Source organism: Quercus robur, chromosome 6 (assembly GCF_932294415.1).
Source record: "Quercus robur chromosome 6, dhQueRobu3.1, whole genome shotgun sequence".
In the NCBI taxonomy this organism is placed as follows: domain Eukaryota; kingdom Viridiplantae; phylum Streptophyta; class Magnoliopsida; order Fagales; family Fagaceae; genus Quercus; species Quercus robur.
Window position 1 is genome coordinate 15,822,074 of NC_065539.1, and position 14,098 is coordinate 15,836,171.

Sequence of the window (14,098 nt, forward strand, 5' to 3'; positions counted from 1 at the left end):
AACAATCAGTAAAACACATCGCAGTAAGTAAACAATCAGTAAAACGCATCCAATTGCATATATCCTAAAAAGCACAAGATAACATAGACTTTCCAAGAAATACAAATGGTTCATAATTTTTGCATCTCAATTGCTTCATTATATATTGAATTGCCTTCACACAACCTAGAAACTATATTACTAACCTTCATTCAACAATTTTACTTGATCCCTGAACATAATAATTTTATCACAGCACCTGATAGGGTCTTACACCCATCTTTCCTTTCAATAGGAATGAGAACCATATCAAACCTCAAATAGAGTACTTAGGTGCCTTGATAAGGGAATAATATCTTATGGGACAATCACATAAGATATGACCTCCTTGACAAGAGTGGTCCAATCTCAAGAGATCTTACTAACCACTTGAGAAGCACAAAAGGAACAAACCAAAAGGAAAGAAAAAAGCAAAGTCCAGTTATAAATGCAAACATAGTATGATGTCATTGCCTAATGCCTCCACAACCAGCATCTATTTTTGTCACAACATATTCTTCAACAAAAACAAGGTTAAAACTTAAAACAGAGTTTGAATACAAAGTATCCAGCTGTCAAAGCAAAATGCATCTGAGACAGAAAGAGAGTGACTTGACGATATTAAATAAATATGAAAAAGCCTAAAACAAAACAACAGTCCAGTCAAACTCTCTTCCATCACCTTATTCAGAATCACCATGATTAATGGTCTACAATACGGCCATGAGGATCAAGAGAAGAATTACCCCCAGATGCATCAGTACCAAGGGAATCAGTAGCTCCAGCAGTGTTGATGGCTGCAGATGAAGCAGAAGTCTGGGCAAGCCTCTCCTCTATTCCCTTGGTTAGCTTCCCCTTAAGATCCTCCATTGCTGCCTGCCGAATCAGCAGCTCCTCATAGCTGAGTTCACTAGACGGAGTACTGAACCAGCTGGAGCACCCTGAGGTTTCATTCATAATCAGCTTCAGTTTCTCCCCCCGCTTCTTTTCAGCGTCCAGTTGAGAAGCCAGATCAGAATAATTCTTGCGCAGCTCACATAGAATTCTCTCATGGTGAGCCTCTGCTTCCTGAATTGTATAAGCATCAGGCTGGCCAAGCCTGTTCGCTGCAACATCAGCAGAGGGGATACCGTAGGAGAAGGCCTTGCCATTAGGGGAAAAGATGACAAAAGCTGTCTCAATGGCACACAGGGTGCAAAGTTCACTGGCCTTCTTGAAGAGGCCAGATCGTTGTTTTGACAACGAAATTCGCTTTTCATCTTCTCCTTGAATCATCTTTGTTTGAGTCTTTTTGTGCCCCATGCTCTCTTCTTGCACTTGATAGAACTATGAGAAGCTTGCAAAATACTTAATTTTTTTTTTGATAAGTATAGAAGCTTGAGAAATACTTTGGAGAGACACCGTGTTTTATAGGGCTTTAATGCCGAAACCAACTCTCAAATCTATTCAATTTTCTGACAGGTGGTCCCCATTTCTTTCCATATATAACCTTTGTGATTCTCAAGAAAATCTTATCATTTTTGTGGACAAATAATGTAAATTTCAAATATCGTAACGGAAGTTCTTAATCGGAGTACTAAAAGTACATTTGACTAAGAGTAATTTGAACAGAAAAAAGAGTTAATTCCAGGATAAGACTATCAAAGATATCTAAAGAGTTGAGTAATTCCAATTTAATATCACTCTTCATTTGAATAGTCTGAATGTTTTTAGAAAGATAAATGGTGCATAAATTATAATTTAAATTAGTTATTATTGTAGGAAGACGGTACCAATGTAGCCCAACTCACACTAGGACCCAAAACACAACCGTGACAACAGTTCATACACACTAATTTAATGCTCCTGAGCAAGCCCGACTTGGGAAATTCTTTAATGCATCAGGTTTTTGGAAAGACAAAAAGTTCATAAATTAGAACATAAAATAGTTATTACTATAGAAAGACTCGACTGATATGGCTGACATCATTTTAGACCCAAAACACAGACATTACTACAGTCCATACACAGTACCTAATGCTCCATACTCCTAAGCAACCAAACTTGAGAAATCCCTTAAAGAAAATAGTTATCTTATTATGAGCCTAGGCACTGAGAATTACGTTGGTTTATTTTGATGTTATTATATATAGATTTGATTTGACGTTACTACATTCAGGTACTTAACAGGAAAGCCCAGGCACTGAGAACATTTTTTGCCATGAGATTGTGATATAGAAGCACCAAGTCAGGTTTCTTGTCAATCAAGCAGCATTCACACCCAATTCTGAAGGTCTGCAACACATGAAACTGATTTTTTGAGGATTACAAATAACTTTCCTTACTTGGAAATACCTTCGTTATTTAAATGAAGAGGGAAAAGAGGACCACTGGGTTGGGAAAAGTATCTTATGAGATGGTCTCCAAACACATGAAACTAATTTTTTTGAATATTACAAACAACTTTCCTTACGTGGAAAACCTTCCTTATTTAAATGAAGAGGGAGTGGTGTTGGCAAAGTATCTTATGAGATGGTCTACAAACACATGTATGAGTGTTATTAAACCCGGCCTGACCCGGCCAATCGGACTGGTGCCCAACGCATAGACTGGGCCGGGTGATCAATTGGATCAGAACAGTACATGACCCGGTCAAAACCAGTGCAACCTGGTGGATTTTAAGCAACTCGTGTGACCCAGTTGGGTTTTATTAACCCAACCGGGTTTGTAAATTGTGTAAAATTACATTAATAGGTCCACTTTATTGGCTCTTTTATTGTTTAAATGTGTAATAATATGGTAATTTAAATAAGAGAAAACCTAAAAAATCCAAAAAAGAAAAAAAAAAAATTGGTCCCTGCGGATTCGTACTTTGTAGTTTGTACGTGTACCATTGCTTTTCAGTTTTCACAATTCTCCAAACCTACAGCTACAGACTCTTACTATGCATCAATTTTGTGTGCTTTGAAGTCTAAATAAATGTACTTAGCCACCAATTAGCATGTAAATATGACCATATGAATCTATGCCACCAATTATCTTTTTTTGTTTAGGTTTTTTTTTTTAATACTTTATTTGTTGATTGCTTTTAAGTTTAAGCATCTTTTGTTTGATTTTTTTTGTCGTGTACAATGTGAGTGTGTGACACTGTGACAATTGTTTCTTCTTTGAGTTTTGACTATTTTGTTGCTTTGAATTTGTTTATTGCTTTAGGCTTTAGCTGACCTTAACTTTACTGACAAATATAAATTAAAACTATAAGTCTATAAGAATTTTTTTTTATTATATTAACCTTTCTATGTATAAAATTAATGATTGTAAATCACTAAATTGTAATTGTTAGTTCTTACTTACTGCTTTCTATGTATGTTTGTTGTTTATTACTATAATTTATGAAATGGAATATTTGTAGTGTCTACAACAGTTTAAATGTTAGACCCTACGACACAATCAACAATTGATCTTACATCAAATTTTTTTTTGATAGTATGAAATGGCATATGCCTATTTTTTTCCTTTTTTATTTATTTATTTATTTACATACTCAAGTTATGATTTCTCAAACTTAATTTTATATACATTTAATTATAAATTTTTTTTATTTGACCCTGCGATTTGATCGATGACCCATTGGTTGAACCAGTGACTCAGTGACCCAGCTCATAGACCGGGTCAACATCCAATCCGGGTTTAATATTGTGTCTAATTTTCAAATATTACAAACAACTTTCCTTACTTGGAAAAACCTTCCTTATTTAAATGAAGAGGGAGTGGGGTCTATTGTGGGGTTGGAAAAGTACCTTATGAGATGGTCTACAAACACATGAATCTAATTTTCAAATATTTCAAACAACTTTCCTTACTTGGAAAAACCTTCCTTATTTCCTTATTTAAATATAGAGGGAGTGGGGTCCACTATAGGGTTGGATAAGTATCTTATGAGACGGTCTACAAAAACATGAATCTAATTTTCAAATATTACAAACAACTTTCCTTACTTGGGAAAACCTTCCTTATTTAAATAAAGCAGGGGACCACTCTAGGTTGGAAAAAGTATCTTATTAAGACGGTCCGCATACCCATGAAACTAATTTTTGAAGATTACAAATAACTTCCCTTACTTGGAAAAAGCATCTTATGAGATAGGTCTTATTAAACTTCTCTCTCACAACATGCGTGGGTCCCACATGCTACGATGATAGGGTGGGGTCATAAGATACCTTCTGTAGGGTTGTGGGGGGGAGAGAAGGGGGGGGGGGGGGTGGTTGGGGGGGTGAAGGAGAAGGGATGGACCCCAAAGCTAGAAAATGATTCAATATAGACTTTTGTCCATAAAACAGAAATCCAAAAGGCGTCGTGAAATTCTGAATATTCTACATTGCCCATAGTTCACTCCCCCACCCCAAAAGAAAAAAGAAATTAAAAACAGGAATTTGTTGATTATCTTTTTAAACACTTTCAATAAGGATGCCCCTAGGAATGTATAATCTAAATGATGGCCTAAGTTGGATATGACAGATTCAACAACTACTTGCTCAATCTTGGCCTGAAATATACGACATTAGGCTTTTATCGAAGCTAAGCTGAGTGGACCAAATGTGACTTGGCCACATATAGACAACTTCTACTAAGCAAACATTATTGGCTGTACAGATCTATTTTATCTTTATAATCATTAATCAATGCAAAGAAACATACCTTCTACAAATTTGAGTAGCCAGTGGTGGCCTAAGTTGGAGATGATAGATTCAACAACTACTTGCTCAATCTTAACCTGAAATATACGACATTAGGATTTTATCGAAGCTAAGCTGAATGGACCAAATGTGACTTGGCCACATATAGACAACTTCTACTAAGCAAACATTATTGGTTGTACAGATCTATTTTATCTTTATAAACATTAACCAAAGCAAAGAAACATATCTTCTACAAATTTGAGAAGCCATGTATTACTGCTAGACTCAGCACATACACAATCTTTATTAACTTAAAACCTAAAACTTACAAGACCATGGGCCACTCGTACCCTAACATAAAAAGGGAACCCTTATTCTTAGATTAGTTATTCATGACTTATGAAACTACATTATACTGTAACATTCATGACAGAATTGATTTTAAAAAAAAAAAAAGGGGGGGGGGGGGGATAGCAAATGGTGTAAGATCATAAAAAGACTAAGTAAGCACACACGCATGAACGCTTATGCACACATTCACACAAGATTGTGAAAAAAAAGTATGCTATACCCTTAAAATCATCATCATGACAGAAAGGATACAATTGATGAGGGCAAAAGAACTCACCTATTTCAGACAATGTCACAATGCCAAAGACTTTCAAATTTTTCTGACAATCTTGTCCTGAATCTTTTTTTTTTTTTTTTTTTTTTTTTTTTTTTTTTTTTTTTTTTATGGAAACTTGCCCTGAATCTTGTGCTCAAAGATAACAATCATCCCTCAATCAATCTGATAGTAGCACAGAAAACAAAAGGCAATACAATTTAAAAGTAACTCAGGTAACTGATCACCCTTAATACTTTATTCCCATCATATCTTCAGAATTGTTAAAAGCCAACAGAAACAAAATGTTGATATAAGGTGATGCATCCATGGAAGAGTGCTTCGCTATCACATTGCAAATTCAACTATTCAAGAATTATTTTATGGGGTCCACGTGTGAAGTCCAATTGAAGTAAAATTTGTGTGGTTTTCATGGTCTAAGAATGAGTCTTTTAGGTTCAAAACAGTTTTTTATTTGTTATGGGCAATTTTATATTCAGGGGCAAATATGTCATTTCTGAAATTCTTGCAAGTTTGGTAATTTATTTGAGTCTAGAATCTTTTAACTTGAAGAGATCCTAAAGTATCTAAGGTTTTATTTTCTTTGGGTCCAAGTTAGTATTTTATTAGGCTTTAGTTTAGTAGTCCTAATACTAGTAGGAGTCCAAATACTACTAGTACAAGAAAGAGTATTAATAGATATATAGTTGTGCTCAATGTATTCAAAGAATATGGAGAGTTCATTAATAAATTGAATGTTTTGAGAAGTGAGGCACATTGACCTTAGGGTTCTTTTCTCCTTTCTTTTCTCTCTCTCGGTTACTGTTTACAGGTTACAATTCATAGGTATAGTTCATAATACTGTTCACATATTAAAAAAAAAGAAAAGAAATCTACTTCTTTTTTTTTCTTCTTCTCTTTTAAACCATAAATCCAATAAAAAGATTCTACACCCCAAAATCCACAAATCCACCTAAACCTTAACCTACCACAAGCACTACTAGACATATTTCTCTAATTTTTCCTATGTCATAAGGGCTGCAAAAGAACAATGATTTCACTGAGAAGTGCATTGCTGAGAAAAATTAATATTATCTGGCAAGGACTTACCATGAAATACCCAACCATGAGCAATTATGTTAAGCCCACCTAAAAAGGAGAAAAAAAAGGCTTCAATTGGGGTTTGAAATCTCTACTACAATTACATGTAAATATCGCTATGATGACAAATTCACATGATAATTAGCAGTAATATTTATTCTAATACACTTTGGGGTTTGAAAACATTTATGAAAATTTCTAGTTATGATAAATCAATAAGAAAAAGCAGTAATTGGCATCTCATAATTCTCTATGACAATGAACAATTTTGTAGGCCAAACACTTCTGGATTCAATATGAATATCTAGTTCTAAAAGTGTTCTTGCCTTCACCTTCCTCAAGATGTCATTTTTTTAGAACTAGATGATCCACAAGGTGTCATAAACTTCTAACACCTAGATCCAATTAGTAGATAAAGCACACATCAAGAACTCGAGCATTGCCAATTCTTCATATACGCAGCTTTACAAACTGGTTTTAGTTAAGCAAGGTTTGCCCACATGTTTATATATGGTATACATATAATTCATTCTATTAGTAATTTGCACAGGGCATTGTGATCAAAGAAAAATAGTGTTACGACCACCCCACCCCCCCGGTTTATTATTTTAAGTTTAATCTATACTCTATGTATATCATATTGCTTCTTAAACTTTCAGGTCAAGATGTGCATGAGAGAGAGAGAGAGAGAGAGAGAGAGAGAGAGATCAAGGAAAGCCCAAAGGAATTACACTTGTCATCCATATTTTAATATGACCGCTATGGGAAAACTTGAGACATAACATTACTATTAGCTGCAATAACACATATTTTAAGATATTAAGAAGTTAAATGGTTTATATATTTATCTCATACAGATTTTTTTAATTTTACAAAATTTTCATCATAGCCATATTTAAATGTAAGTGAAGATATAAGAACTGATGATTAGAGAATTGGAAGGCATTTCGGAAAGTTAATGAATAATATAGCAGACAAATTATGCTCTGCTTTATTAATGCCACTTCACGGTTATAGTAATGACTGAAATTAATATCAACTGAAAGAACCAACTTCATAGCAGAGAACAACATGCAAACACAGAGACATGTTGAATGCATGTGTGTGTGTGCACATGACAGAATATGCACACAATCAAAGGGACTCAACTGTGCAGTATGTACTATATCCAGCTTCAGCAACTTTACAAGACAAATAAAAGTATCACCATCACTAATTGACAAACCATGTTCCCTCTAGGAAATATCATGTCCTCCTCTAAACTGGAACTTCCTACAAGCACATATGCACAGGCAATTAATTTTTGTAACCTGAAATCTAATTTTTACCCTTTATGGAGATTTAACAAGTCTCAAAGGATGTCGGAGGATATAGATTATTTTTACCTGGACTTTAGGGAATTTATGCTTTCATACTTTTACTTAAATGTTCAAATGGTTAAAGGCTTCTTATATAAAATAACTTAAGACAACTGTCATCTATCTCTCTTAACCTCAGATGCATTATAGGGATTGTATTAATTTTGGTGTGGTATACCAAGCAGAAAATCTGATGTTGTATGAATCACAAATAGCACAGTGACACATATATTTAACATTAAAATCACAATATAAACTATGAAAAATTTTATATGTTTCATATTTGTGATTATTAAAATAATTTCAAAAAGAAAAGGCATACTTTTTGTCATCCTAGCAATCAGGCAACAATAAAATGTATTCCTAATGTATGCATTGAGGACACCTCTCTTACTAAAAACCAGTACCACATATGATAAATTGGCTTACCATTCGGTTTTATTGATAAAGTAGAAACATGAAGCAATTTGTTCCAATTTAAAACAATAAATCAGATACCACTGCTATATAAATGGCACCGATACTGCTCTTATTTATTTAAGGAAAATTTTAGAACAGAACACTAATGTATCACACATAAATTTACATATTTGGTGCCTGATCAATTTTTTCTTTACCCAAAAATGCAACTTCCTTTGATACTTATTTCAATGAGTTTTGGCCCCAAGGGGAGGGGGAACGGAAAGGGAAGATTCAAAGTAGTAACTCCACTTCATGAGGCTGACTCCAGCCAGCCGTGCTAGCCATTGGAATTCTAATTCTTAGAATTCAAAAGAAACTCCAAGAGCTTTATAAGGAGAACTACGGTTTCAAAATTCAAATACCCTCTCCTCCACTTGTTGTAACAATTTACCAAAAAAAATAATTCAAAAGAAACAAATGGTAGATTTTTTATTAGAATCTTTCTATAGGCTTTTTTTTTTTTCCCAAAGTCAGTATCACAAGTACACTCTCACCTACTATTCCCAATGCCATTTCACATTAGGAAATGCAACACAACAGCAAAATTAATTGTTAGGCAGTAATTACGATTAAATTAAACATTGTCACAACGATAACTGTGTTTAGTTCTTCTTTCCATTATTGCTTAGAAATTAGAATTAGATTAAACCCCATATCTTTTCTAACCTTGAAATGGTTCTAATTGACTTGAATGTCATATAGGAAAAAACATCAATAATATAATATGTATAATAAATAAATAAAAGAAATCAAGAATAGTCACGAAATAGCCGTATACGATGTACGTTGTGAGAAGTGTAAAGCTTACATGAGATTGGAGAAAAGCGAAAGCGGAACCATTGTTGTTGGTGTTGTTGTTGTCATGACCCATCATTATTAAGGAGAAAGCAAACGAGGGAGACGCCCAACGCATCCAAACGAAAGACTAGAATGAAAGCTAAGGTTATCAAATAAGTTTTTGAAATTTCTTATTTTTACAGAAAAGAAATAGAGAGAGATAGAGAGAGAGTACCTAACTGTGTGAGCCATGGCAGGGGAGGGACAGTGAGAGAGAGTCTGAGTTAGATACAGAGTGAGAGGTTTTCAGGGACTCGGGTTTAAAATATAAATATATATATATATATATATATATTTATATTAAAAACTAACTATATATGTCTCCTATTTGGTCTCTTCGGTCTAGTCCATTCCAATTTATTATGAAACCCGTGACTGGGCGAAACTCAGGTTTTTTTAAATTTAGGATCAAAGATTTTTTATTTATTTTATTTTTTGGTCATTGACTTAGTGTATCCACAAAATTTAGGACCAAAGAATTTTTTTTTTTTTTTTTTTTTTTTTATTTATGGTCTTTGACCCAGTATATTCCTAAAAGCTTTCAATCAAGAGCCTAAGCACTGATTTCTCAAAAAAAAAAAAAAAAAAATGGGACTTATCACTATTACAACGGATGAGCTAAATCACTGGCCGAAAGAGTTTTTTTTAAAATGCAGCCACTTTAAGACCGAGTGTCTAATCACGGTAGGATTCAAAGACGATTTAATGAAAAATACAATTAGCAATACCATATAAAAAAAAAAAAAAAAAAGCTTAGAAAAAACTAGATACAAACAAAAATAGAAACTTGTACTACGTGCATCTTTCAAACATTGTCATGTTATAAGTTTGATAAATAGCCAAATACTGTTTCTGTGGTTCAGTTTGATTTATTGAACCCTTAGCCTACATATCAACCGACCAAACAAGACAGACCGACAAGATGGTGCAAGGAACCGCACTCCTTGACCTCTAGTACTTTCTCCTCTTTGGATGTTAGAAGAGTCCAAACTCCAAATCTCTCATGTATGTCGACAAGGGAATAATAAGCAGTCCATTTGTTTAGCTTGCAACTTGCATATTTATTGATGAAATATCTTGCAACTTGTATTAAAGCGTAAAAGATATGCGATGACAAAGTTTATAGATCACAGTTTTTTCATTTTAAATTGAGGACCGCGCCTCTTTGACCTCAGTACTTTCTCCTCTGTTGTGTTTGTCTTAGTCGAAGACCAAGCACAAGAGAAGAGACCAGGTCTCAACTGGAAGCCAGAGACCAACTGATGAACTCAGCTATTATTGTCTAGGAAAAATCAATATCCTCCTTTTTATTAGTTATATTTGAGTAAAAATTAAGGACAATTGTCTTGACTCTTGAGAACTTAAACATTTTTATTGAAAAAAATATTAAATGATTTAATTTTTTTTTTCTAGACCAACAAAGAAGTTTAAGACTTTGAGTATTATGAATTAAAGGAAGAATTAACATTCTATATTAATTTCTACTAGTGGGTGATAACGAATTTTTTCCCCGCAATTCACTTGACAGGCATGTGTAAGGGAAGTATTAGAAATAAGTTCTATACTATTAATATGAAAATTAATATTTTGTGATATGTTATAGGTTACCACAGCTTTTACAGAACCACTCAAGTATCATGGTTCTAAGGTAACAACATTAATGGCAGAGTCAAGATTTGACCTTAGAAGGAGCAAAGTTTATAACTACCCTACGTATTTTATCTTACGCTCAGTAATCACAAACATACAAAAATAGACATTTGTAAACACAAACGCGTATAATATATAATATTATTTCTTAGGACCAATCTAAACAATAAAATGCCACTCATTTTAATAGTAACAGTATCATAATGTTAAAAAAATAGCATATCCATTATATAGTGTTTATTTGTGAATAAATCGTATTTCACTTATAATTTTCATGTAATAATTTTCGCATTAAATAAACCTCAAATACAATTGAAGTCAACTTTTGTTTAACTGATAAAATGATTAAATTATAACAATTTAAAAAATATAGTAATTGTAAAGGCAGATTTTGGATCCTAGGCCCAAAAGGTAAAAGGATTCATGCCTAAAGAGTCCAATAAAATGAATTTGTAGAGAGTGGGCTGAAAACTAGGCTTTAATAACTGAGACAACACTGTAGCACTAAGAACTGTAATTGTAATCAAGCCTACGAGAAATATATTCAAGAATTTCTCTCCTCGGACTTTGCCAATGAGGAATTTCTTTACATAAAACTTGCTAGTCTTTGTTTTCTTATCATCTTTAATCCATCATGAGTGTTTTCTCAGTCATTGAAGCCTAGTTTTCAGTCCATTCTCTACAAATTCGTTATATTGGGCTATTTGGGCTGGGATCCTTTTATCTTTTGAGCTTAGGATCCAAAATCTGCCTTTATAGTAATCAATTGTGCAACAAAACTTTAAAGTATAACTTGAAAACTATGGAATTTATTATAAAAAATTTGAGCTCTTCACATTTTTTTTTAAAGTAGCATTTATATATACTGTTTTCTCTCCAATTAAATTTTTTTCTTTTTTTTCTTTTTTCTTTCTTTTAAAATTTTTAAACCTTAAATAAAATTTTAAAAATTATATATTTTCATTTTTTATTCTTATCTTTTGAAATTTGGCATATAAAAGAGTATATTAACCAAAAGACATAAAATTGTAGAAAATAAATTTGGGGGGGGGGGGGGGGGGTAGTCCTCCTCAAAACCCTTGGCTTCGCCCCTAGGTACTATGGTTTTAGGAATTTCTAACATAATTTTAGAACCAACCCCATGTCTAGCTCCTCAAAAGATGCCAACTTGCATCACAATATTGTCCTTTGTTGTCATCTTTAAGCTCTCATTACACCTAATGTAACTCTAAGTAATATTACACCATTCAATAATTTGTTCTTGATTTCATATTTTGAAAATCCAATCGTTGATTTACATATTCTATATGTTCTTAACATGCATATCAATTTTCATACCAATCAAATATAATTTACCATTTGATCTATAATTCATATTTTTATGCATTATTTTAAACTACAAAAACTTGAATTTAAAAAATTGATTGATGACATGGTTATTGATCTTTAATAATCTTTAAATTTTGTAAGCATGAAGAATATACGAAGATCATGTAATCCAACGGTGAATTTATCAAAATTTACATATAATTAAAAAATATTAGATGGTATAAACATTACTTAGAGTTACATTAAATATAACTTGAACCCATAGATCTTTCAAGCTTTTACTTTGAGTTTGAGGGGAAAGACATAAAATATAGTGCATTAGGATCCTCTTTATTTTTCTCGAAATAGGCCTTGCTTATTTCGTGGTTCAAATTTTTAGAGGACAAAAGTAATTTGTACAAAGTATAAAGTGTACAAATTACTTTTGGCTTGAACAACTAATCAGACTGCTAATGATGTGCTATGGAACATACAAGCAAGTCAATGTATTTTCGTCTCCCGCAATTTTAAGCAAGAGAATCATGTTATCCACTTTTTTCATCCAAAAAAAATTACATAATGCAATTTCTAGAGTATTCTTATAAAGGTTGGCCAAATTTTGAAATGAAAAAGTCACATTTTCTATTTTAACGATACCCTTTTGCAATACACCTACATCCTACTCTTCATTTTATACTACATTTAATAAAATATTCTAAATAATTCATTTTTTCCCTTTCTACTAACACCTAGCGGTAAATCATTTTATGATAACTTTGATATGAGCTACTTAATTGAGAAACTTGTGAAGAATTGGGACAGGAAGCAGGATCGACCATCGATGGTATCACTCCTAAGGCACCCTACGGCCAAATCAAGGCCAAAATAGGCATTTGTCCTTTTCACCAAAACTTTTCAACAAAATGCCTCATGTCTAAAACTATTTAGGAAAATGCCCCGATTTTAAAACTCGATTTTCTAAAAATTGAGTTTCAATTTAAAACTCGATTTTTGGACAATCGAGTCATACATAACTAAAAATTATAAAAAAAAAAAAAAAAAAAAAATCTAGAACTTGAGTTCCATTCAAGAAACTCAAGTTCCATACAAAGAACTCAAGTTCATGGAACTCGAGTTTCTTGAAAAAAAATTTGTGGGAACTTGAGTTCTTTGTAAAAAAAAAAATCTGAGTCCACGTTCGTTATAACTTGATTGTCCAAAAATTGAGTTTTACATTTGAAACTCGATTGTCCAAAAATTGAGTATCAAAATAGGGATATTTCCCTAAATAGTTTCAGAAAAAATGACATTTTGCTAGAAAGTTTGTGAAAAATGGATAAAACCCATTTTGGCCGCCAAATCGATCATTAAGACGCCTTTAAGGACCACAGATAAGTGGATAACACCAATCAGCCACCTACCGCCAAATCAACCACTGTGGCACCCAAGGCAACAACCGAAACACCTAGTGACGACCCATACCTAGGCCCTGCAAAGCAAGCAACAACCCATGCAATCAAAACCCCATGACCACCAACTTCCCCTTGGTTTAGAGTAGGGGTAGCAAATGGGTAGGTTAGGTCATAAATGGGTTGGGTCATAGATGGGTTGGGTGTATAATTATCCATTTATCCATTTATGACCCGTTTATATATAAATTAATTATCCATTACCAACCCAACCCATTTAATTAGTAACCCACCCATTTAACCCAATATGACCCAAATACCTCTGAAACTACTTGAATACTCTCTTGACCTCCAAAATACCCATAAATACCTAAAATGATGCAAATACTCCTAATCTTCCAAAATTACCAATATACCCTTGGACATCCAAAATTATCCCCAAAATCTCTAAAATTAGCAAAATACCCATGAAACCTCTAAAATAACCAAAATACCCCTGATATCTCTAAAATCACCAAATATGCTTAAAAACCACTAAAATGACCAAAATACCCCCTGAAACACAAAAAATGACCAAAATACCCTCCAAAACTTAAAAAATGACCAAAATACCCCTGAAACCTGAAAATTACCAAAATACCCCCCAAAACCTAAAAAATGACCAAAATACCTCCAAAACCTAAAAATGACCAA

General features: G+C 33.1%; 1 protein-coding gene across 10 annotated transcripts; it reads right to left on the reverse strand.

The window, feature by feature from the left end:
* Nucleotides 1-460: 460 nt before the first annotated feature.
* LOC126732977 (agamous-like MADS-box protein AGL62) lies at nucleotides 461-9,305 on the reverse strand. 10 transcript variants are annotated; one of them, XR_007659593.1, is made up of 5 exons: nucleotides 9,214-9,305; nucleotides 9,010-9,126; nucleotides 6,391-6,429; nucleotides 4,696-4,771; nucleotides 461-2,292 (listed from the first exon to the last, which is right to left on the reverse strand). XR_007659593.1 is itself a non-coding variant. In XM_050436072.1 (4 exons), the coding sequence occupies exon 4, from the start codon at nucleotides 1,318-1,320 to the stop codon at nucleotides 721-723; it is 600 nt and encodes a 199-aa protein (XP_050292029.1). In that variant the 5' UTR covers nucleotides 1,321-2,292; nucleotides 4,696-4,771; nucleotides 9,010-9,126; nucleotides 9,214-9,305; the 3' UTR covers nucleotides 461-720. The 10 variants fall into 10 exon arrangements, 2 of the variants coding, with proteins under 2 accessions (XP_050292029.1, XP_050292030.1); XR_007659590.1 differs by having other exon boundaries at nucleotides 461-4,771; XR_007659588.1 differs by having other exon boundaries at nucleotides 461-5,466.
* Nucleotides 9,306-14,098: the final 4,793 nt, after the last annotated feature.

Excerpts from the sequence above, each read along its gene's own strand:
- LOC126732977 (XM_050436072.1), bottom strand. The coding sequence starts at position 1,320 with ATGGGGCACAAAAAGACTCAAACAAAGATGATTCAAGGAGAAGATGAA.